This window comes from Aythya fuligula, chromosome 11 (assembly GCF_009819795.1).
Source record: "Aythya fuligula isolate bAytFul2 chromosome 11, bAytFul2.pri, whole genome shotgun sequence".
NCBI classification, from domain to species: Eukaryota; Metazoa; Chordata; class Aves; order Anseriformes; family Anatidae; genus Aythya; species Aythya fuligula.
In genome coordinates this window covers 7,395,689-7,422,241 of record NC_045569.1, presented here as the reverse complement: position 1 = coordinate 7,422,241, position 26,553 = coordinate 7,395,689, and the positions used below count along the sequence as shown (strand labels likewise).

Below are 26,553 nucleotides of genomic sequence, written 5' to 3'. Positions count from 1 at the left end.
GCTGATTTGCACGCTAAGATACAGCACAGTTTTCTGTCTGACAAAGCAGACTGTACACAGAAATAGGTCTATATTGACCAAAAGTTAGCACACTGATAAAGTGCAGCCACTCAGCCATTTAATACTGCTGGAGAACAGGGGTGGGGGCAAAACAGAGAGAGAAATCTGCGTTTTACCTTATCCATAAGACCACATGAAATTAGAATTCTTCAGTTTCAGCAGGGGACAACAAAATTGCACTAAATTCTTCTACAAATAGAAAAAGATGAACTTTACATGAACATTAAGCAAAGTGAAATATTTACTGCATCTTTTTATCATGCATAAAGTGAATTTCCTATGGTCTTACCTCACACTTATGTACAGTTTAGCACAGCTAAATGTAAGAAAATAGCAAGTTCCCCTCCCACCCCCAATACAGAACAGATACCCCAATACGCTGCTGCTTCAAGAAGCACTTCATAGACTCTACTACTTACAGGCTCTTTCAAAGGGAAGTTCATGGAGACTAATATTGAACATACATTTAACCACACAGCGAAGACAGGAAAAACAACACAAAGCATTCTGTAAACGGTGCCAAACACAGAACATGTCAGTTTTGGTTTGCAGACAACCCCTGAGATAAAAATCAAAGTATTACGACACCAACTAAGTCAGAGGTAAATTACTGAAAATAAACAACATTCATAATTGGTGTCACAACACTTTCTGTATAGAAGCACTTTTTTTTTTTTTTTAAACCATACAGAAAGCATTACTGCTTTAGCCTGTCCAAGAAAAACATCAAGGGTAGACAACAGAGCAGTTAGGGTTGCTTTGTTTTTCCACTAAACCTTGTTGCCATTATGATTTTTTTCTTTATTATTTATTTATTTATTTATTTTAAGTGCAGCAACAGAAGGTTGAGATTCACCATCTAATTAAAGTAACTATTTCCATGAAACTAAATGTGGTGACAGGTTGTTAACCACCCAAAACTTTATGGAACCAGCTACTAACATTAAATATTTTCAAATCAAAAGTCTTCACATCTAATGCTATTGGCCTGTTCACTTTCAAAGTATTTCTAACAGATCCAAGATGACAAATTCAGCATCTGACACCACAAATGAAGCAGTTATCTGCAGTAGCAACCAATTCACTGTATGCAACTTGAGATAACGTAGTGAAGCAAAAGCAAACACGTCAGAGACATTACTCGGACAATGACAGAATTCACCTATCCCCTAATAACAAACATACTGGACACAAACTTGTAGTTAAAGCTTACAATGGTCCAAGTTTGGCACATGAACAGAACTAAAGCACCTGTTTTAATCACTCATTGAGGAAATTTTTCAGAAGACAATAAAAAAGTAGTAGAACAAAGACTAGGTTATACAATGCTCAGTTGAGTAGAAAAGGCAACTAAGTTTCAACTCTGCTTCTAACAGTCCAGGTCACTGTAAAAGTTCATGATGAAAAAAGTTTAACTGCTTGAGCAGACCAAAGAGGGCTTCATACATTCAGAATTAACTACATAACTAATATTACATTATAGCCCTAGCGTGACATTTTCCACAGTGCCAGAACTTGAAAAACTTCAGTAACTGCACAGGAAGCTAGCTTTTGGATACCTCTGTTGCCAAGGGCCAATGCTTACAGACATTAACAGACTATCCTTAGTATTACACTAGAAATCAAAGTCACCTTTAGAGCAGTCATTTCTGAGCAAATGAATCCACAAAGCAATTACTCAAAACTCATGCATTCAGGTTCCACAAGCCACTTAAGTGATAGTGATGAGGCCAATTTGTGATGATGACTTCAACTCCAGAGTGCACTTCCTCATCAGAAACAAAAAAGGTGCAGACAGTTTGAGCTACTAAAGGAAGTTAAGTGAGGAAAGACACTGTGTTTATTAAAATAACTGAAAGGTGCATATGTGAAATCAGACAGTGACTGGCAATTCAGAACACAACTTTGCTAAGTCTGGTAAAGAACGAAAAGCAACATACTACATTCAGAATACAAGCCATGGCTTCTGTATGAACAGATTTGTGCATCTAAGAGAAAAAACCCATACAAATTATTAAATGTCAATTGTTAGAGTAATTCTCATCATTAAGAGTGACAACATCCATACTGCAGTCATGGCCGTAAATATACAGCAAGGAAAATAATGGAAGTGAGACTTTCTGTCCCATGGCTGTTCTGCTTTAAAATAATAAATTTGTTTAAAAAAAATAAGGGAAAAACCTGCACAAATCTGTTAAGAATCTTACTTACAAGTCAAACTGTGCAAATACAAATGTAAGATTGTGCTGTAACAGGCAGTAAGAGGCTAATATGGATGTGCAAAGTTAAAAGAAACATAGCAGCTTTTGCAACAGGCAGTAAAACAGAAAGTAAAAAAGGAAAACAAGTTAACTCTTGCATTTGTGTCTCCACTTCATAGCTTCCATATCTGAGAAAGAGTAGCCTGACAGGTCAATAGGCTTAGTGAGCAAAATCCACTTGGTATTTTGTGTATCGCAGTCTAGGTTCAATGGAGCTCTCAGCAGCAGCTTGGTGGTATTATTTCTGAGGCTTTGTGACCCTGTGCTTTCAAAGAAGCAGAAAAGGTTCTAAGTGTGCTGCAGTCTATCATTAGAAGTTCATCAAAGTAGCGTGCATCGAAAGAAGCTGCTCTTCTTAGATCGATTTTCTGTTATTTTTACTGGCCCACCTGCCCCTGACGAACTGTTGTCATTCTGAAAAAGAAAAAAGTATCATAAAATGCAGGAAAAAAACAACTTCAGCTTTCCTAGTTTCCCTCTACACTTCCTCCCAACACACACACACACAAACAATAACCCAGAGCAGTGGTTTGTTACCAGACTTAATAACTTGATAAAACTGCCTATTTTTACAAGAAGCATTTATCTAGCAATCCAAATCTCAATTATTAGCTCAGGGAGTGACTACAGTTTGACATTTAATAAAGCAAGGATCATACTGTTACACTGACAAAGAACACGTTTCAGGTTGCTCAGTAAAAAAAAAAAATAAATAAAAAAAAATTCACACAAATGCACAATCCCCAGGAACTTTTTGATAGGACTTCAAACAAGCCAGTTATCTTAACTGTAATTTCAGTATATCTAATTTGTATGATAGTTCGAAATACAAACCATTTTTCTGTTGAGCTTTGTCATAATGTCCCGTGCAAGCGTGAAAAAAGCCTGGTGACAGAAATAAAAAAAATAGGAGTCAGTCACAAGACACATTAAAAGACAAGATATATTTGGAGTAGTCTGGCATGCAAACAATAGAGTATTCGGTAGGCCGCTTAGCACTTCATATTGCAAGGCACTGTGTTTAACACTGACTGCAATAAGCATGCTTTAAAAGAAAATAATTTCCTTCTTTCTCAACTTTGAAGCAAGTGAACAGACTTTTCCCATTGCCTACTTATTGGGAAAAACTATCTGATGAATAGAAGGCTGCATACATTAATTTATTTATTTTTGGCTAAGCTGTATGGTACATCACAACTAGAAACCTACATAGAGTTTTGAGGCTGGCATGCCTGGGAATTCATATCAAAGTCAGCTTTCTTTCTGTCCTCCAAAAGCTTTACCCATGGGTTACCTATAGCCTTTTCTTTATGCTTCTAACATTCCTTAAGGGGGGGAACATTTAAAAAAAATAAATCACTCTGGCAAACCTCAGCATCTCAGTCTTCAACATACAAAGGAGAAGGGAAACTTCTGTAGCAGGAAAATGCTGCAATTCTCCCAGAATTAGTAAAAAAGAAGATTTTAGGATTTTTTTACCCGGAGATATCAACACCCCAAAGACAGTTCCATAAATGGAGAAAATGTAAATGTGTTCTGAATACACCCAAAGACACATATTCATTTAATGCAAATGAATAATAAACTATTGATCCCAACAGCATCACAGTTTCAGCATTCCCCACAAGTTAAACATTTGGTGGAAATAAAAAGAAATTGTTACTTGCTAAATGCCTATACCAGCCACATTTATGTTTTCCTCACAATTCATGCAACATTTCCAAAAATACTCAGGTAGCCAAGTCGTTTGGAGTAGTCACAAATTAATTTAATTCAACTCCTATGGGAGTCAAAATGAAATTGCAGGGCATGCCATGAAACAGCAAATCAGCCATCTGGAAGAACTAATGAAGATGTGTACTTTTATTAGGAGACTTGCTATCCACCATTGGTATTATTTGCTAATGTTCACACTTCTACTGTCTGCTATAAGAATCATAATGACAACGTCATTATCAGGTCAAGCACTATTTCTGATGCAGAACAGTGCCACTAAGTCCATTCTAAAAAATATTGTATTGCAACCTTCCTGCAATTAGAAAAAAGTTTTTACTGGCACAGTACTGGTCATGTTAGTATACAGTAACAATCTCTTTTGTTAATGTCAGCTGGACAATCTGAATTAAGTACATGTTTAGAGGACTTTTAAAACGTATTCCATCAATACAAACTGAAAGGCTTTTAGACCATTGAGAATGACATTCAAAAATGTCTGCCTAATCTGAATGAATACATCTTAATGTAACTTCTTCCTTTTCGTATCATACCATTTATTTGTCCACTCTTTTCATAGTTAACATCCTCCCTCAACCCTCCCAGAGATGAGGATAGTTGTTCATGATAAAATAGATTTGAGTTGAGCTACTTTTCCTTCCAATTCTATTTCCTTATGCTCTCACAAATACCAAGATGGTGTTTTTAGCACAGAATTTATTTGTAGGTAAACAGATTCTATAGGTCTAGTGTCTGTAGGCTGAGTATTACTTGCTTTCTTCCTCCTCTAAGATCAACTTATGACAGTCTATGCTGATGTTCCAGGTTTACATACAAATCTTCAGTCTCATCTACACAGCATATTTAGTAGTAACCTGAAGGCTCATTGACACAGTAGCACATTATTCTGGAAGTAAAGAAACTTGCATCTGATTTCCTGCACAAAGCTTTGTTCTAAAATTACACCTATTCCCTGCCCAAAGGCACTTGCAATTGAAACCTAAAAGAACTGTTTGTTACAATAATAGCACTGTTATCAGCCATTTAAAAACAATTCTGGGTATTACCAGAAAACAAGAAATGCTAGGTTTTAAAATAGCTTTCTAAATAGAACAAGATTGGTGACCCAGAAGCACAGTTGTGATTTCAGGTCAGTAAGCCCAGTAGTTACAGATCATAACATACCGCTACAGTAATAGTTCATGAAACATACTTAAGCATATGAACAGCTATCTCTTACCTCTTCCACATTTATGCTGGATTTTGCACTTGTCTCCAAAAATTTGATTCCATAATCAATTGCTAACTGTAAGAGAGGTTAACATTTTTCAGTTATTCTGAAGCTCCTTTGCAAAAGGAATGTTTTACATAAGCTCATGATAGAACAGGTATTGTAGACTGCAGCAAGCTTTAAAAAACAGAGCTTAATTTCTGCTTTTCTCTTACAAACATTAAAATTACTGGACAATTAGAGAAAATATTAAAGCATTCCATATCCTCATGTAAATTCAAAACCTACAAAAATATTCATTTGTCACAAAGACTTATTTAGGACCCAAAAGCTCATTGAGATAGAATCTTCATTGATATGGATATGTTGACGAGGTGACTACATGCAACCACCCCTCAAGCAGTGTAACTAGCAACTGTACTATTTCAGCTGCATACATGATGACGTTTATCATATAGTAATCTTACTCATTTGCTCTGCAGAGCAACTAATTACATTAGCTTTAATAACAATACCTATGAGAAGAGTACGACCATGGTGAATTGGGTACAATCTGATCAAGCTACATACAAAGCTTTATATTGGACTTACGATATTTTATACTATGGCAAAGGTCGGCATTATTTACAGGTTCTTCCCCACAAGACAAGAATAATGTTAACATTATTAAACTGTTAACATTATTAACTGTTAAACAGTTAAGTGCTATTTAAAAAAAAAAAAAAAAGCCTGCATCTTATATAAAAAAAAAAATCTTAAATGGAGGCGTGAGGCTCATTATCTCTCATATACCTAAAGAGAGCAAATACCCAGTAGCAGAAATCCTAAGAACATTTCGCTTCCAAGTAAATTAAGTCAACATAAAGCTTACCTTCTCTCCTTTTTCTTTTGAGACTTGTCTTTTTTCATTCATATCACATTTGTTACCCAGGATCATTCTTTCTACATCTGAAGAGGCATGCTGGAGAGGGGAAAAGGTAATCTTTTAGAACAAATTAAATCATGATTTACAAGAAATTTTTGTATGTCAATCTCATCCACAAACGAGTATATTATTTTCCAAAAATTATCTAATGCAAAGGCATTATTGAGAAAGGGACTAACTTTTGAAAGAGGCAATCTAATATTCAACTATTAAAATAGGTTGGATAAAGATTTCCACATTCAATTTGCCTATCATCACAAATCAACTACAGTGCCACAAACTCTGCACCACTTTGCATGCATACACAGGCATTTGGATATTCTGGAAGTGTCTATGCACCACTTTGAAATAAAGTGCGTACCATTAACATTATTTGGTTAAGGTATCATTACACAACATATTTGTATTTTTAAAATAGATTACTAATAAATGTCTAAGTTGTAATCACAAAGTGAACTTTGTGATTGAACAAGAACACCTTTCTAGCCCATTCTCTATTGGGTCAAATTGGTCACTTCGACAATACTCTTGCTTAGGTAAAGAATAATACTTAAAAAAAGCCTATGGAATTTAGACTGGGTTGGGGGGTTGGGGGAACATACACAAGAAAAACAACAAGAAAGAAATGAGAAAACAGCAAGAATCTGTTACCTAACTACAGCTTCACTAAAATTAGGGCTTCTCCTCTAACTTCATAATGACCTCATGACCCCTCCCTACTTGACAGCATGTCCTGTTAAATAATTTACAATAGGGCTAGCAGGAAGGAAGCTTACCGAAGACCAAATGAAGAGGACAAAAATCTTTAATTCGACAAACACACAACACAATAGCAACTGAAAACACACAGATCTGTCATCTTAGTGCAAGGCTGACACCTTATAATCTAGCTCCTTCCCATTCCTTAGACAAACCCAAAAGCAAAAAAGAGCAGTAAAAGCCATAAGAAGAGCATTTTCAAAAAACTTTATGCAACTCCTTTCACTGTATAGTCTAACTTGGCCACATATGTTGGCAGCTATTGTGAAATTATTTGATTATTATTTTTCCCAGGGAATTCATAAGATGGAACGAGTAAGAAGTACTTTCCAAAGTACCTACCTCCTCAATGTTTCTTATCCAGTTTTTTATGTTGTCAAAAGACTTTTCATTTGTTATGTCATACACCAGCATAATTCCCTAAATAAAGAAAATCTTGTTAGACGAGGTAGCAACGTTAGTTGACTTTGATGTATGCTGTTAGTTTGATTATTCTTGAAAAAAAATTGACACAGGAATTAACACCTACAAACAATAACCATTTCTGAAAGCTTTATGCATTTGCTGAAGATTCACCCAAAATATTACTATTTAACATCTCGTGGTACTGCTAGATAGATTAAACACACTAATAGAAAGCTTTAAATTACTAGCCTATAGTTAGGAAGAGTTCGCAATCTCTACTACAGCAGCAAGCAGGGGACTTCAATGCTCACATCAAGTTTAGAAGCAGCAGCCCTAAGCAGTCAAAGGATAACAAAACCTGTAAGATTCAGCCTGCTGGGGCCAGTGTTATCCTTTCTGAAAGAATCTACCAGGTGCTCTCACAGAAGCTATAGCTCTTTCAGAGAACATTGATGTATGTGAACTAGCATAGACTTTCAACAAGCAACATACCATATGGAACCACACAACAGCTGTATTAAGGACAGATTGCCAGGTTCACCTCCATTTCTTATTGTCTGTCCAATCATTCCTCAAAAGACAAAGTAGTCCTTGGCCATGAATGCTCTACCAGAAACGCAACGACTACTGTTTTTTCCCCACCTACATTCCATAATAGTGGGTTTATCTGGACACACAGCCAGCCTAAGTATGAATGGATATCTTTGTAAAAGGTGATGAGAACACACAGTAGCAGCAGAGCTAGTCAACTGCAAGCTTAAATTAACAGTCTCCACCTCAAGCATCTCAAATCATAGCATTAAGAGTCATTACATGTAGATGTACCACAAAGAGTTCAGGCTCCAAGTGAGGTATTTGACTTCGAGTCATTATTAATGAAGGAAAAAGTAACATTAGCTTTTGTAGGTGATCGCATTTCTAATCCAGATTTTGCATTGTCTACCAGCTGAAGGTAATGAAGAGCAGAAGGAAAAGCAGCTCAGTGAAATATATTCTTGGTATTAAAATAATTTTTTCACCTACTTTTCAAACACTTCAAATGTATAAAGGGTTGATTGTATTAAAAAAATTATCTATATTAAACCATGACTATTTAGCTTCTTAACTACACTCTGCAGAAATTGTAATCACATTAAAAAAGGCTTCAAGTTTCACCACAAAAAAATAGGACTAGATAAAGTACCAGCAGGTTTAAAAAAAAACAAAACAAAACACTTTATTCCCCATGGTCCAGGCAACAATTATCCAATTCTCCAGCTGAAGACTTACATGATGTAATACAAAGAGCAGCAAACCAGTTACACTAGTTGTACATAAGCTTTGTCAAATAAGAGCACTCACCATGGCTCCTCTGTAGTAAGCTGTTGTGATCGTGCGGAATCTCTCCTGGCCTGCTGTATCCCTAAAATTCAGTGAAAACAAACATTTGATTGAGGTGGTCTTTACACTTTTGGGTACTTGGAAAAGCCTTTTAAAAACAGAACAACGGTGTATTGATACTGACTCATTAAAGAAAAATACAATTTAGAAGCTGTTTGCACAAGTTTCTTCAGGCCTCACTTCCAAGCTAACATACTTCTATCAGTGATAACAGTAGCACCATAAATACAGCATAAAAGCATTTACATTTTCATTCACATGTTAAACAGCCTTTCCTAGAATTAACAAAGGCAGCTCTGATGCATCCGAGTCCTGCATTTAATAAAATTTAAAACATGCAGTAGTAAAATATTTTGGGTTAATGGATTTTCACATACTGTTATTTATTAAAACCAGCCACTATAACTTAGTGTGCCCCCTTTTTTTTCTTTTTTTTTTTTTTTTATATCCTAGATAACTTCAAAGCAGTATCTGTCTGCAAGTGAACAACAGAACCAACATGTTTGGATACTAGTCAGACCTACAGGATGTTAAATCCAAAAGGGCTGGGGGGAAAAAAAAAAAAAAAAAAAAGCTAACACCTTTTTGACTTACATCACCAATACAAAATTCATACCAACCACTTCTGGCACTTCACTTCCTCAGTCACAAGAACTTTGGCTTGCATGCAAGTATCACAGCTATCTTTGCCAGAACTTCAGATATCAGCAAGAGCCCTACATTCACCAGTAGCATTTTAAGAGTTTGGCATGTGTAGTAATGCTACTCCAAGTACCCGTCTACTGTTATCAGTAGTCTCAGCCTCTGCTAAGCCACCATGCAAGAAATGGGAGCATTATCACTCACCTCTGCCTTTATAACTAGGTATTAAAGTATCAAATAATTCAGATTATATTTTATTAGGTCTCATTTTCTGGTTTTTAACTATGTAATTAATACTTCTCTTCCATGTGGAAAAACTAAAAGTGCATTTAAGAGGACAGCTTTTGATAAAATGGGAAGTTGCTATAACACTAGCATGTGAACAGGCTATTTCCTGTGCTAATGAAACACAGCCACTCAAAGAACAAGCTAGAAGAAATCACAAGACTTAAAGGCAATTAATAAAAGGTATGAAAATTCTGGTACAACCATGCTTAAAAGTTACCAAGTATTCCTGCTCCAAGTATTCAATACTAGTGAATACAAAGCACTCAATACTCACGCAAAACTTAAATTACTTTGGAGTACTTACCATATTTGTAGCTTGATTTTCTTTCCATCTAATTCTATTGTTCTGATCTTAAAGTCAATTCCTGCCAGAGAAAAAAACACTCTGAATTTTGCAATAAATGAAAAGGAAGCATTCAATTTTCTCTGGGCAATTTGGTAAGTGCAAACGTAGGGAAAAAATATTTCTGAAACGGTCATTTCTTGCACACACTAGGAAGTGAGAGATGCACGTCCTCGGCTTTATCCAAAGTATCAAAATTATTCTCCTTAATGAAAACGCACCGAGCTCAGAATCACTGATAAAATCGGTCAGGATTATGGGAAGATTTAATCTCAAAACTTGTCTGCTTTCCTCCAACAAGGTCATTAGTTTGAATGTGTATTTTTCTCAACTTTTGACTAGTCCCTACAATTAAATTAGAATCCCTAGGACATCTGCTAGCTCTGAGAAAAAATAATATACTACGGCTCTTCAGCTGCTTTTCTTGCAACACTTTATGTAAGCCAGCCAGACATCACAGTCAAGTGCGAAGGATCACAGGAAATAAAAGCTATACAGATAGTTACTGAAGATGACCAAAGCAAGGATATCAAGGATACCAGTGCACGAATAACTCAGATTTTCTAGACAGCTTCAGAAATGATCAAGAAAACATTTCTCTCCTTTGCCCCCTTACTCTTCCACATGGTACCCATCAGTCCTATGATTGATTTGGAAGACAGATTTTAAGTGGTGGGGAGCAGAGAGAAGGCATTAATTCAGAAGAGCTTAATATCTCTTAAGGCTTAGAGGGATCATCAAATTAATTTATGAAGCAAGGACAAGATTTCCAAACAGACTAGCATTTTAACTACGCTATTTTAACTTTCGCATATCTAAACCTTTACTGTAATACAACTCAAATTGAGATCGCTCAAATTCCACTGTCTGACTGATTCTTGAATCCCAGGGCAGTCTCCTCCCCTAGTTAATCTGATTTGAAGTTAATGGCCCATTTTTCTTTCACTGGATCTTAAACAACTACTTGATATCTAGACATAATCTGTAGAAGACACTTTTTTTCCCCCCCCTTCTCCTTTCTCCTCTTTTCTGAAGTGTAATTTAAGTGGCAATTATCAAGAGTATCTTAACTGGGAGAATGCTGTTTCTAGCTTCATTAATTTATCCACAGCTTAAACAGGAAGCCCTGGAAATAAGCTACAATATTTTTATTTTAATTTACTATAATAGCATTTGAACATGAAATATAGACATTCATTAACTACTTGACTTTTGTTCTTCTCGCATGTGATATTAATATTTTAATATCCTGAAAATACTAAGTTTCAACTTTCAAATATTGATGTGCTATGGATACACAGTCTGGCCCATTAGTTAGAATGCACATTATCAGCAGAAACAGAACATCAGCACTTTTAAAACCATATGAAATTAATTGCATTGATTTAAAATGCTAAGACTATTGCCACAATCATAGTTTCCAAAGATTCACTAGTGTATGTACAGGCAGAAAGATCTTTTCATTAACCTGCATTCTTCCAAAAAATAGCATAGGAATGACGCCTATTCACAAAAAAAGAAACCTTACAGTACGGAACAGAAGTTCAGAAGGTGTTTCTATTCTACATGTATGTTTAATATAATTTTGTGTCTTGCTGTAAAGATTTTTCTAAATAGGTGCAACACCTGCTGAAATCACACTTAATTGTACTTATGTCTGAAAATGAATGACCTTGACTTTCTTTTTCGCCTCAATGGTGATAAAAGCACAAATACATGTGTTGTTATTTGTTGTTGTTTTGCTTTTTTTTCTTTCTGTAAAGAGTATTGTATCATGGACAGCAAGTTAAATGAGTTTAAAAGGGCTCATTTACTTCTGGGCCTGAAGTCTTAGCATTGAGACTAACAACAATCAGGAAAACTAGGTTCAGAGTCTATCACAGTTTCAAGATAATTCTGCACGTACTGTAAACTACTGAAACTAAGCCCCATCAGTGTAAAGAGTAAGAGACTCCTACAGGGATGGTTTTCTGAAAAAGTGAGCTTACACTGCAGTTAGGTATCTATGTGCACCAGTCCATGCTTTGCACGGAGTGGTTTCTTGTGGTTAGTCATTTCCCTTACAGCACCAACAAGATTTATACAACCACTCCTTTGATTACTTCTAAAATTCAGGATATGCCCAAAAATAACTTCTCAGAACTTAAGACTTCTAGTAGGAACTTCACCAAAATTCTTCCTGAAAAAAGACAAATTTCAAAGCTAAAAGAAAAACAAAGCAGAAAGCCATAAATATCTGTCACAATACAAAGAAGTTTAACAAATGCAACTGCAACTTTTTAAGAGGCTAAAATGAACTAGAAACTGAAGTTTCTTTTGTTCTTTCCCTTCAGTAACAGGAAGTGGTGAGCTGCACACATTCATAGAGCAAGCCTAGTGACATGTGCTACCACTTCCTGCTAAGGACACTTGCATGGCCGAGTATGAACAACATTTTGGTTACAGAGTTAAATTTAAATTATGCCACATAAAACATTTGAATGGCATTTTTTAAGTAATTATTGACATAGGAGAATTTACTTTATCAAACAATTCTTACTTTGTACATAATCACATAGTGGGATACAAGAGCTTGAAATGATATTCGGGTTTAATAAATAATAATTCATTTGATTGCAAAAGATCACAGAAATCCCAGTTTTAAAATGCAATACCCAATGGTCTTCTATCCAAAAGCATGAAAACGCCCAGAATCATTTGGATGTACATCTGAAATTGTTTCATAAGTTTCTACATAATACAGACCTAGACTCATTTTTCGGATGCAAAGGCAAACAGGATAATTCCCTTTAACGGCCAAAGTAGAACTGCCACACAAAACAGCCTGATACCAGTATTTCCACCTAGCAAGTCCATAGATATTAGACACGGACTGAAAAACATCTATTGCAGGAATCACAAGCTTCCAGTTGGCACGGATGTCTGAGTTGAGAGCTGAATCATGTTTTAGTTTGGACTATAGCTGCTTGCATTTCCACTGTAGCATGGGTTTAGAATAGGGTTTACTGCTCTTCCAAATCATTTTCAGATCCTTGCTAACTACAGACCAGGGATGCATCTTCTCACTTTACTGAAGATGAACGTATTTTCTTCCGCAACTTCCAACAAAACTGTCAAGAATATGTTCACACAACAAGAAACTTGTGCACTACGAAGAGTCAGCATCATTAGTGCCATACAAAGACTTGTACGCAAAAACAGGAGAGTTGCTTGTTGCCGTATTTACCTAGAATCACTATGCAAAGCTCGTAGTGGTACCAGTGGTTTTCTACTGCAAACCTGTATGATGCAATTCTTGCAAGACTTTGAGAATGGTCTGAGCAGAGGTGCTGAAACAGTTTATTATGCTACTTTAGTTTCTGGAGCAGCAGCTTACTCTCATGGCATAACTGTTACTCCTGCTCTCCCCTCAGTTGACTTTAACCCGTCAGAGTTAACCTTACAGGTTTTTCAGTGCTACAGGAGCAGTTTGAGCTGGATCCACACTACAACTTTTCCCTGTGTTGCACCACTGTTGGGGCTTACAGATTTTGTTTTGTTTCTTCTGTTTAAAAAAAAAAAAAAAAAAGTCTTGCAGAAAATGCTCCAACATAATGAAACCAAAACAAAGTATTCTGGCTGGAGAAAGTTAACTATTAAAACAGTACCAGCAAATAATTTCTGCAGGTAAAGGCTTCTTTGGTCTTCAGTCTGCTTACACAGAAGGCAGTGGAAGGGTTGTATTCTTGAATTATACAAGCCGTTAAAAGACAGGAAAAAAAAAGAATCAACAAGCACACCCAAATACTGTGAAGAAAAACACAATTTAGTAGCCATTAGCAGGTACATATTAGAATCCTTCCTTTTATCTATATTACATAGTTATCCAGTATTTTAGCTTAATTTGTCATGCAGTTTGCAGTGCTGGACCACACACATCAGAAAGCTACATCAGTTGACAATTCTTGTTGATTTGAACTCAAGTTTAATTAATAGGTTTCCTATCTCACTCAGTCCATATTGTCTGTATATTTATGTCAACTAACTTATTTTGGGTGTGCAGTTGTAGTAACAAATTAGCCAGGAAATTAAACCATTCAGGGTGCAAATAAATGTCAATCTGTGATAGCATACAGTAGACTGGATATCTACCACAGTACAGTATTTCTCCATCTCTGACAAAGCAAGATGCAACTTATAAAAAAAACAACAAAACAACACAAGTATTACCACTCAAAGTATAGCATTTAAAAAAGTTTTTTTTTTTTTTTTTTTTTTTTTTAATATCCAATCAAAGGGAATTTAAAAATAAAGGTGATTTAAAGAGGTGAAGGTCTTCTTTTGGCAAGAATTGGCAAAGCAGCAGTGAAAAATTAATACATGGCTTGTTTGCTAGAAGGAATCTCAATTCAGACTGTCTGTCAAAAAATGTACCACACTAACAAATCTTATTTACCCCACTAAAAACTAAGAGACCCACCTTGCATGACAAGCATGTAATAAAAAAACAAACAAACACTCTCTTAAATAGGTTACCATCCTCCTTAACTAAATCTTGTCTTACTCTTCTGAAGTAAGAGCAGAAGTAGTAAAAAACAAAAACCTAAAAGGAAATTAGATTTTTAGAAAAAGATTTTTCCTATGGCTGTGACACTTATCACCATTGGACACAGGTCATAGTCAAAATGAGTTCATTGTAAGACAGCAAAAGGAGTCAAGGTACAAAGTCTCCTTATCCTTTTTGAGCATCAGACCAACCGGAATTTACACATCAACTTTCAAGCTGAGCTTTCTCCAGCTACACAGTGATTACATTGCATAGATGAACATCCGAACCAGTTAGCTGTAGGAAGTACCAGCAGGGATTGCTATTTTCTGTTCTCAGCAGTAGGTTTGGGATTAAATGCACAACTTTTTTTCTTCTTCTTTTTTTAAGTGGTGTTTTCAAGGGAATGTTTGAATGTTTTATTGTAATACATCAGTGCACTCTCTAAGTCTATAAAGCCTCAGAAAGTTGCATTCGTATTAGATATTTCTTGAAGGATTTCAGTAAACCTAAGAAATGACCAAGTGAGAAATAAGATCAGAGTATAAAAGGCAGGGTGGGGAACACTTGCAACATACCAGTGTGTCATACAGCCTAATGCAAAAGAACAAAGTCTAATCATTTTGAACTTGAACATTTGGCTTTAGTCCCTAGTAACATCTGCAAGGCATTTTCAGATGATCTCAGCAATGTCTGTATTGCTATGTCAATTAAAGACGCAGTAGTCTTTTATCACAACCATTGAAAAATATAGCAGATTGACCTTCACCCTGGTGCATTGCTGATTGTTAATGTTTTTGAGAAGTTGTAAGATTATCTTAGAATTACACACAAGTGCAACCAGTTTTTCTCATCCTTCCACAGTTTCAGAGGACAAATCTGTATTTCATTCCTTCTAAACAGCCCATAAGAATCCAGGAAATACTACCAAATTCAGAGAATCCTTTGGGTTAGCTGGCATTTCTTAATCTCATTGTTCACCTCCACAAATAATCTGATACTGCTTTCCTACCCAAAGATTACAGAAGTGTCTAACATCTTTAAATATATTACCACAATAAGGTTCTTAAAGGAAACTTTAACCACTACACTGGTAAAATAAATATATCCAAATGGCTCAAGGAGGTAAGGCAATGAAGAATGGAGGTGCCACGCATGCATAGCATACAGTGGTTTGTTGCTCATAGGCACCTGAAACTTATTACCAAAATCTGATTCTCATAATATTAAACAAACTGCAGCTTCCTTCAGCGTGCACCTCCTCAGCTGCAGTACAGCTACCACACAGCTTCATTTAAGATAAATTACTTGTTATTAAAAAAAGCAACAGGACATTCAGAAAACAACTTTTAATTATCGAAATTAGGCCAACCTACACTTCAGAACAGTTTTTTGTGTTTTTTTTTATTTTTTTTTTGAAAGCTCAGCAACCTATAGCATAAACCGATTATCATACCAAGAATTTAATCCAGTGCTCTTCAGCCACTTGTTTGTAACAGTGCTCCTATGAGCTCAGCCACCACAACAGTGCATTCAAATGCTAGAAGATTCTGCAAAGTCAAATTCTGTATTCAAAATTCTGAAAAGAGAATATATAGACTGCTTTGAGCAGCCTTTGAATTGGATGATTTTAAACACCAAGAACACTTGGTCGAACTTTAAAACCGTAAAATAACATAGCAGAAAGAAATTTATTACTGCTGTATACAAGAAAAATTAACAGATTTCCACAACAGCTTTAGAAGGGGTGGGTCTATGAAGTGTATAAAATCTAGTCTATATCTACTACTTATTCAATGTAAAATAAACTACACTCGGTGATAACTCAGTTTCATCTAAAATTGTTCTAACAGATTAAAATTGTCCTACGATACAGACAGCAAAGTTTGTTTATTTTAAGGATTATTTATAGACTGACTCTAAGAGGAATGCACTAACTGAGCTGCTTCAAAAACATATTCCTTTCAGGCCAATATGCAACTGGAGAACAGCAAATATTTAAAATCTACCAAGAGGCTCGAGCTGAGGCTAAAGTGTTACAGCTAGTTGAAACTAGGGTAGGTGCTGCCACTGAAGAGTGATGACCAAATCCTTTCCTATTGTGGTCAGGTTTCTTTTTATCTGGGTAAATTCCGTAATTCAGCTTACCACCATCTATAATTGCAACTGATGGCATATATTAAAAGAACAGGTTTCACACCGTCACAGCTCTCATCTTCTGAGCACCAGATCACAGATACCACTGAATCAATCATGGAATTAAAGCCCTTGTTAATACAGACCAAAAAGTGGCCTTCAAGTAGCTTCTAAGCAGCTCCCATGGATCACACACCAGGATATCACCTGACGAGCAGCAGCTCCATGCTTGCGCAGGAATTGCTCTAAAGTCCACTCTCAAGCTATGGCTAGCTACAGAACAGAAATGGCTGCAGTTATCTGCCAAGGACTCTGCCCCACACTGACTTAACCTGTAATGCAGCAATGGAAGATGTATTTCAAAGTGGAAAGAAAAATCCCCTCAAAACAGGAAAAAGATGATCCCAAATCTCCTGCCAGTAAGTCAGGTAAGTTTGTAGATGTAGAAATCATACAAAATGCCTTCTTGAACCAAGATGACTCTAACTAAATAATAACAACAAAATCTCTTTTCATCGAAAAGTTGGCATCTTAAGCATCCCAGAGATTCAATAAACTCCTTATTGAAATAAAAAAAGGTAATCTAATAGTACCCTTGCCACCGTGATTTAAAGTTCATTATTCACTATTCATACACTGTTTCAGTTGTTATAAGAACAGGCCGAGAAGGTGAGATTTGTTTTTTTCCACTAACTTTTGTGTCTAGGTGAATCTATATAACTATCCAGTGAGAAATGGAGAAGCTGCTTCTTTTTGGAAAAAAAAACCTTTAAGTTTGACGACTCCCACTCGATCCAAATATCTACTGTGATCTGACTATCTTGAGCAAGGTCAACATCTGGGACCATACCAATACATAACATATGGATATCACCAGCAGCATAAACTGGTGATAATGGAGCTTCCTAGTATAGGAAAAGGAGGTAGGAAAAGGAAGCAACACAAATCAGGCCAAAAGACAAAGCAGAAGGTTTAAAGTTACTAAAGTTAATTTTATAAAGATGGCCCTCTTAACAGACTTTGGAACCAGTTTTTTTTGTTGTTGTTGTTTGTTTGTTTTTTCTTCTTTTAAATAAGATGTTTTCTTAACCCCCTGCTTTTATGCAGAGTAACTGCATGAGGATTTTGTTGTTGTTGTTCGGGAAGCAAAAGACATGGGGGAAAGAAGGGCTGCTTTATTTCCTTATTCATGTAGGCAGTTAAATAGGCCTTTTTGAAAGGCTCTTACTACCTAAATTAACAGGCAAAACCACCTAACTTATTAATGAAGGCCATACTTGTCTTTCTAGCCCATTACAATTTGCTTTCTGTACATTATGCGAGGTTCCTTTAATGGCCACTTCACCTCCTTTTCCCACACTGGATATTCTAAGTACTCCTCTACAGTCACTTCTGCTAAGCCAGAGAAGTTCTCCCAGCCAGCAGTTACTCTGACTTACCCCTTCCTTCCATGCTTGGGTTGACACAGACACCTTACTTCATCTTTGATTCCATAAGAAGTCCCACCACACAGACAAATTCACTTTCATTAAATGAAAGCTATTTCTCTCTGGCAGATGAAAGAAAGGAGGATTTTTTTTTATTTTTTTTTTTATTTTTTTAACCATGTGTGTAGGGGGTGGTGGTAGTATATGTTCCCTGGCTGGTAGCCAGCTTAGCTTTCCCATATTTCTTAGACTAAACTTGTTCTTCCTAAAGTGCAGGTTTGGTGCCTGACTGCTATTAGTGACCACTGTTCTTCACACATACTGCCATACATACATGAGAATGCAACTAACATTCTGCATCAGTTTTGTTTGTTTGTTTTTTCCCTGCGGTGCCCGAAAGAGTAGGGTTTGTACAACAGCAGGCCAAGTAATACAGATCATCTTAAGCTTGCTTGACTGTTTGTTCTCCTGAGCAGAGGATAAGTCTTCTAAGCATGCAGTACTTCAGTTTTATTAGACTGTACATAGTTTAAAAGCGAAGTGTCACAGCTTACATGTCAGAGGAAAGCTCACTATAAACCACAAGATTAAACTGATATTAGATGCAATTGCTGGTCAAAAAATGTTAAAGAGGTACTAAATTACCTCCCACTGCAACACCAGCTGGAACAGGAAGTTGCTATCTCAAGTTTTGAGTTGCAAGTCAGGCAACTAAAAGCCTCTGGATCAACCCTGCTCATACAAAATCTTTATACAGAACAACTCTATTGAAGGCAGTATTATTCACAGTTCATTCACATTAGAAAAGGATCAGATCCATTTTATAGATCTACAGTCACCTTGATGAATCGGACATTCAAGATACCACAACATCTTATTAAAGGTGAAAAAACAGAATATTACTGGAAATCACGCTTGTTTGCAATTCAATCATAAAACATGAAATAAAGCATCATTACAAAAACTGCCTGTATTCTTCATCATGTTAGGAATTTCCATTAAATTCTGAAAGAAGTCAGAATTACTTCTAGTAAAGGATGCCCTCTTGCAGAAGGACTAGGAAGTCCCTGAAAAAACATTTCCCAAACAAAAGCTATGTGCCTTCAATACCTCTCTCGAAGCCTGTATCAAACAATACATTTGTTCCTATATTCCTTCCATGTTAGTCTGTATGCTTAACTTTGCATTCAAACCAAGTCACAAAAGCAGCTCTAAGTTGCCCTCCTGTCACTCGAATAACCAGATAACACATAACCAAGACAGAGCTCCATCTGCCCGGTAAGTACAGGCAGAGAACAGTTAGACATCTGCCACACTGTTTCACAGTAACATGCAGCAAGAACGCTGCAACAGTGTTTTTAATAAAAGCAAAATGATTCCACTCATATTGGCCTGTTGCAGAATACAAAAGGGCAAGCAGGGCAATCTCACTGGCAGATGAAAATAAAAGTCTAAGATGCTTTTTGTTACCAACTCGTTACTATCAGATTTACAGTCAGAAGAGACACAAATTTTAAGGTTTTTAACCTGTGGTATCTCTGACTGCAATGTTGTCTGCTCAACATCAGGCTAACATCTTGCTGATCACCCATCACCTACCTTGCAAACTGAATCATACTTTCAGTTTCACATTTACCTCCACAACGCTGTCTGCCCATATTCCACTACAAGCGCTTGACCTCCTCCTCACACGGTGTTGCAAGGATACCCAGCTATCAAGTCCTGGACATGCACTTCCATTTTGTAGAGCTAAATCACAGCACCAGCTGAGACGCACTAGTCTCACTCACTTCGATTCCCTTATTATAATTACTATTAATAAAGTACCACTGACAACTCCTTCCTGACTTATCCTTCTCTTTGCTTGTCTATCACTGATGTTTGTTTTCTTCCAGAGCTCCTACCATCTGAAGAAGCCTAAAAAGATATGGAGTGAAGATGGGAATACTGAAGCCTAATGGGGGTGAAGGGCACCACCACACACACAAACAAAAAAAAATAAACAAACAACAACAACAACAACAAAAATCACACCACCATGACCTCTCTCTTTTCAGTTACTTTTTGTCTATCACACATGTAACTGCAGGGAAGAGTAGAAATACTCAGAGACATAATTTGACTTGAGTACACTAGAACAATTTCCATTACACATTACAGACATGGAAATTTCATTGCAAAAGGGAAGTTGATAATTGTGCTTGTCAAAGGATTTTCATCAAAGTGTTATAAGGTCAGCATACACGTGCTTGATTGCTGGAGTAGTGTCCTATTTTGCAAGATGAAGGCTATGGAAAAGTTACTTCTGTAAAATCAACAAGTTGTTTCAACTCTCAGATACAGTACTATCTTGTGTGGGCAACTTCCTGTCAAATGCTCGTATTATCTTGGATTAAAAAATAAATACAACAAGTTTTGTTTCAGTGTCAGCAAGGCTTTGTACTAGTCAGAACAACTATCAGCTGAAGGTACAACTTCACGCTTAGAGAAAACTGCTCAAACAAGAAGTTGAAAGGAATGCAAACAATAAACCTTATTATTTAGAGTGATAAACCCAATTCAGATAGTACTACTTAAGTGGCAAGTTAAGATGCACAAAGACTTCCAAATCAATGCTTCTTTTTGTCATACACCCCACTGAAAATACTAACAAAATGCACGTGAGATACTTCAAGATAGATTTTCTGCTTTAGGAGCTGTTAAGTATGAAAATTAGCTGACACAATTGCATTTTACTTTCCATGTAGAACTGTGCAAAAGCAGAAGTTTCCACTCAGGAAGCAAGCTAAATAACATAACCTTACATAGCATATTTCCACTTTTTAAGTTTTATCCAGGGATTTGGCCAAACTCTTTTCAGTGGTTTGTGGGGACAAGACAAGGGACAATGGCCACAAAATAGAGCACAGGAAGTTCTGCACCAACATGCGAAAGAACTTCTTCATGGTAAGGGTGACAGCACTGGCACAGGCTGCCCAGGTAGGTTGTGGAGTCTACTTCTCTGGAGATATTCAAGACCCCTCTGGACACCTACCTGGGCAACCTGCTCTGGCATAGGAGGGTTGGACCCGATGACCTCTTGAGGTCCCTTCCAACCCCTACAATTCTATGATTCTGTGATCCCATGTTAACAGTGAAAAGCTGATCCCCACTAGGGAGCACAGCAGTGTCATGACTTGTCAACCATAACAGAAGTTTTCCTAATAATGTATATGAAAATTGTGAAGTTATTGAAGGCCAAGGACCTGCAAACCACAGACTTAAAGCAGATCTTTTAGAATAACCAAAAGGATCACCTAAGAGAGAGAGATAGCTGGTTCACTTCTCTTACTGGATGGCAAAGTTTGCTGATGACACCAGCTATTCCAGGTACTCAAAACAAAGACAGACACTCTTGAGCCATAAGGAACCTCAAAAGAAAGCAACCAGTAAATTATAGGTATATGTACATAGCTCTTATGTCCTATTCTTCATGCGACTGTTAGCCACAGGATAGGAGTATGGATTCCTTACTGTCTAAAGCAGTGCGGCCATCATTATAGCATAAACAGCCTTGAGCAGAGTAGCCTAGAGACCCTTTGAAAGGCTCCAAGCAACCTACAAGGACTGAGCCTTAAAATTGTGTGTACATGACACCAGAAGAGAAGGGAATCTGCAGAACACATTGTTCAGCACAACACAAGTATGCCATGCAACAAGACAGCAACCACAGTTCATTTCTACAGTATGAACACTGAGCCTAAGTAATTTGAGTATTCTACAGTAAGCCAATATTACTTTATTTCTATCCAGATGGAAAGAGGTTCCATTGCTCTGGTAACTGAAACTAACAAACAACAATAAGAGTGGGAAACAGTAAGAAAGGTATTTGGTGCTTAGACATTTTGCAGGCCCTTTTATCATGGCAATAAAGTTTGCTTTATTTTCTAGACAAACTTGCTTCAATATTCTTTCTCACATTTTATCACCATATAGTTAAGAAAAGCCTCTAAATGCTTCACCTTACCTCACCCACAAATACTATTTCAACAGATGATTAAACAAACAAACAAACAAACAATTGTCATCAGCCCACCTCACACATATGCTTTCTCAGGACTCTAGAGTTAAAGCAACTTCAGTCCTGTTAGGAGCAAGACAGGCACCTCTAAGAGCATATAATATAGTGGGTACTAATTAAAATCACCATGACTGAATACGCATCTTTACAGGAAGCATCATCATATTGTAGAACCCACTTCTGGGATTACTTATAGAAATAATGGCCTAGCAGTTTATACTTCAGGAAGATTCAGCATACCCAGTTCAGAACGCTAATGTGGAGACCTTAAAGCTTCAACTGGCAGGGGCACAATTGGGAAAAGCATCATATCCCTCTCTCCCCTGCACCACAGCTGCCAGTGCTTTACCCACCAAGGAATAAATTCAGAACTGTTAAAAACGGAATTCCCCTAAGCACAGCAGTTGTATTAGTTATGACTGTACAACTGACTAGCATGGACCAGCCAGCACGCACTCACTCTTTAAAAAGAAAAAGAGAAAGAGCATTTACAAGAACATACAAAGGAGATCTACATGACTGACCTGAAAGTAATACAACCAACATGGGGAACACTGAAAAAAATGAGTGCTTTTATTTAAGCATGTCAGCACTTTGTATGAGCAGTTTCACTGTTTCCTGCCTTGTCAACTTTCCTCTTTGTAGGTCCTTTGCTAAAAAGGAAAGGGATTGAAAGAAACACATTATAAGGATAGGAAAACACAACTGAAATTAAATCACAATCACTACCTATGGAATCATAAGTACACCTCAATTATCAACATCTTTCTTAAAATGAACAGTGTTGATAATAGGACCCTCGTAAAAGCAAACATAAAGGAAGGAAACAAGAGAACAAACCCCATATTACTGAATAAGTTAAAAAAAAAAACAAAAAAAAAAACAAAAACAAAACAAAACAAAACAAAACAAAACAGAATCATATTTGCAGTCCTTGAGACTTGAAAGTGAATCAAGTGAGACAGAAAAAGAAACATCAAGAGGCTAAGCAGTTCAAGTAATGACAAGATCACTGAAAGCAAGAGGCAGCCATTTATGCTAGCCATCTCTTTCTAAGTAAGAGTCATTTTATACTTTGTACAGAACCACTGCAGGCTTTTTTTGAAAACTATATTGCATTTATTAAGGTTTAAGCCTTTTAATCGACCACACGTACAGCAAAGTACCTTTTTTTTCAGTAAACTGCTACTCAGGCCCTGATTAGCTGGAATTATTAATACAGCACTTTGAAGATGGTTGCAAAGAGAAGGCAGAGAGAAAAGTAATTTTTTTGTTTGTTTGTTTTGGAAATGTAGAACTTCTGTTCTTGAAGCACTAGAAATGCCAGCCATATCTCACGTAGCCAGTCACATCTGCCTGAATGAAAGTTCACTTCTTCCCCACGCATCAGGTGCTCAGCGGAGTCAGACAGCGAGGATACAGCAGCACTCGGAACATGAACCAAGTGACACGTTGCTCTATCTCATCTTTAAATCAATTTCCTTATGACAAAGTCTACTCCTTCTCTTCGTGCTATTCTTCCAAGCCAGCCTGACTTTTGCTCTCTTAAATACCAGCAACCTCCCCTGCATTTTACCGCTTCATCCCCAAAACACCATACTTTGTTTTAAAGAGCAAACTGAACTACATTTGGTTACCCGGACACCTCAAGTTTTCCCGAACTGCAATTTCAACTGAGGACTGGCTCCGAAAACCCTTTTTAAATCGCGCCTCCGTGGAGCAGCAGGAAGAGCGCCGAGCCCCCCAGGAACACGCCGCGGCGGCCCGCTTTAGAAGCGCTCGGTGTCGCCGAAAGAAACCAGACAGCTTCTGACCGCTCTTCCCCACCGAACGCGAAACCCGACTCCATTTTTGGCGAGGAGGTGCCCCCCACGCAGCGGTCGAGGAGGCTGCGGGCCGGCGGCACCCCCGCGGCGCTGAGCGGGGCCGGCGCGGCCCCGGCCGTGTCCCCCCCCCCCCCCTCCCCCGTGCCCGCTCAGCCCGCCCGCGGCTCGGCCCCGCAGCAACAGTTCCTCACCCGCGGCCCGGCTGCTGCCATTTTCTGGCCGCCCGCACGGAAGCGCCGAGCGCAGGCCCTGCGAGGAGGGCGGCGGGACCGCGACGGAACGGGCACGGGCACGGCCCCGGCTCCCCGCAACGGCCGCCCCGGCCCCGCCGCCATCCCCATCCCCATCCCCGTCCCCGTCCCCATCCCCATCCCCATCCCCATCCCCATCCCACCGCCGCCGTGCGGGGGCCCCTCACCGATGGTGGAGATGAAGGTGGTGTTGAAGGCGTCCTCGGAGAAGCGGAAGAGCAGGCACGTCTTGCCCACGCCCGAGTCGCCGATGAGCAGCAGCTTGAACAGATAGTCGTACGTCTTCGCCATCTTCCCGCGGCGCCGCTCCGCTCCGCTCCGCTTCCCTCGGCTGGGCTGGGCTGGGCTGCGCTGGGCTGGGCTCGGCGCGGCTCGGCCGGGGCAGCCTCGGGAGGGGCGGGCAGCGCAGCGCGGCCCCGCCCCGCCCGGCGCCCGTGCAGGGCGGGCGGCGCCGGCGGCGCCGCGGGGGCCGGCGGGAGATGGAGTCCGGGCGCGGGGCGCTGCTGAGGCGCTGAGGCGGGGGAGCGCCGGGCGGCCTCATCCCGCAGGGCGCTGAGCTCTCTGCGAAACCATCCCGAGCTGTACATGGGGCCAGCGCGTCTGTGCAAGTGGCACAGCGGGTCCTGGCGTAACGCTGCGCTTCGCTCAAATGCCTCGACTATTTAGGTGTATTTGCGTCCTCTGCTTTAGCAAGTGAGGAAGAAGCTCGTTCAGATAAAAGGAAAAGTATTTTCACAAAGCCTCGCGTAGCACTGGAAGCGTGGCACCCTTTCTAGATGTGACTACAGCATTTGAATAAGCGCTTTTCCCCATTTTTTTTTTCCACTGACAGTTCTCTCAGTGTGAGGCAGCCTCATTATGTATTTATTACAATGTGTTTCTCACAGGGTGTCACAAGGCACTATAAAAATAAATAACATCACTGAAATGCTTTAAAATAGCAGCAAAGAGCTATTGCTTTAATTTAATTCAAAAACCGCAGCCTCCAGACAAGCTCTAAACACAAACACCTAACACTATAAATCCCCGTAACAGTTCTCACATCCCTGCCAGGGGCACCAAGGCAGAAGGGCAGTTTGCCCCACACCATTCCCTGCACGACTGGCACCATGGAGGCCCGATGTGCCAGTGCTCCAGCCCTGCTTCCAGGAGGCTCGGCCTCCCCCACACAGGCGGCTCGGCAGAGGCTGGGGAGCCAGGCCGGAGTGAGGTGTAAAATATCTCTGACTTTTTCATTAATTTGGCAAACGTATATGCTGAGTCTAGAAGCAAGCAGAATTAGCTTTAAATATTAAAATTCTCTCATACACACTCAGGTAGCCTCCATATTCCAAGCACCCAACCTAGAATTTGATGGGGTAAAGTAGGGCGGGCTATCCTAACAGCTGGCCATTGCTGTACTTACGCAAAGTGTTCTGAAGAGTCACTCCAAATAAATTACGTCAGTCATAATAAAACTTGGAAAAGCAAAAGCTAATAAATTCCTAATTATGAACCATTCAAAATCTTCCTTATTAAGTGCCTCAGTTTGGTGATGTTCCTGGCCCATATGTTTGTGATAACAAACCTTAAAAAATAATAATCCCATGACAGATCTGATGTAAAACTCTGTACAAGGTGAATTCAATTACAGCTTGGCATAACTGCTAATGTAACTTCCAGTTAACTGTATTGAAATCTAACTTTATAACAGAGATTCCATGTTGCAATTCAAGTAAAAATGTCACTCCTTGTTTAAGACCACTGGGAGACACAGATATCATCTGATAGGGCAGAACCAAGGCAGCAATACGAGAACTTTTTTTTACTGCATGATTTGGAGTTGGGCTGTTTACATGTTACGGTGGGCTGTTACTATACTTAACCCAAGATTTAAGTTTATAAATGATAATGACAACCTGGCACAGAGGCAGTCAAATCAAATTTATCAATTGTTTCAGACTAGCATGAATAATCAGATTATAGGAAACTGCAAATGAAAACCTAATCTCTGACACATTTCCATATATCTATATTTCCAGAGACGAATTGCTCATGAGTACTGTAATTAGGGCCATACTGGAGATTACTACATCGTATTTCAGCAATGAAGAGAGTAATTTTGGGGTTAATATTCGCTCCTGAGTTTTGTGGAACAAATAGGTTTCCATATGTCTCTGAAGCAATATGTTTGTGATCACCATCTGTTACTCAAGAGTAGTTTTATAGAAAAATAATGCAAATTACTTCCCTCTTTAATTACACTGGTGCTTTGCAATATTGTGTTCTGTTGTGATTTGGAAAAGTGCCAGTTTGCCAGATTCAAGGGACAGATGTTTATT

The 26,553-nt window shown here is 38.4% G+C and overlaps 1 protein-coding gene across 1 annotated transcript; it reads right to left on the bottom strand.

Moving 5' to 3' along the window:
* Nucleotides 1-719: 719 nt before the first annotated feature.
* RAB8B (RAB8B, member RAS oncogene family) lies at nt 720-24,578 on the bottom strand. Its single transcript, XM_032194939.1, has 8 exons — nt 24,400-24,578; nt 9,969-10,029; nt 8,696-8,756; nt 7,292-7,369; nt 6,137-6,226; nt 5,275-5,340; nt 3,156-3,206; nt 720-2,735 (listed from the first exon to the last, which is right to left on the bottom strand). Exons 1-8 carry the CDS (start codon nt 24,521-24,523, stop codon nt 2,643-2,645), a joined length of 624 nt encoding a protein of 207 aa, XP_032050830.1. The 5' UTR covers nt 24,524-24,578; the 3' UTR covers nt 720-2,642.
* Nucleotides 24,579-26,553: the final 1,975 nt, after the last annotated feature.

Excerpts from the sequence above, each read along its gene's own strand:
- RAB8B (XM_032194939.1), bottom strand. The coding sequence starts at position 24,523 with ATGGCGAAGACGTACGACTATCTGTTCAAGCTGCTGCTCATCGGCGAC. Across the intron at positions 10,030-24,399 it reads CACCTTCATCTCCACCATCG|GAATTGACTTTAAGATCAGA; the intron begins GTGAGGGGCCCC and ends TTTCTCTGGCAG. Across the intron at positions 2,736-3,155 it reads CAAAGCTCAACAGAAAAATG|AATGACAACAGTTCGTCAGG; the intron begins GTTTGTATTTCG and ends TTTCTTTTTCAG.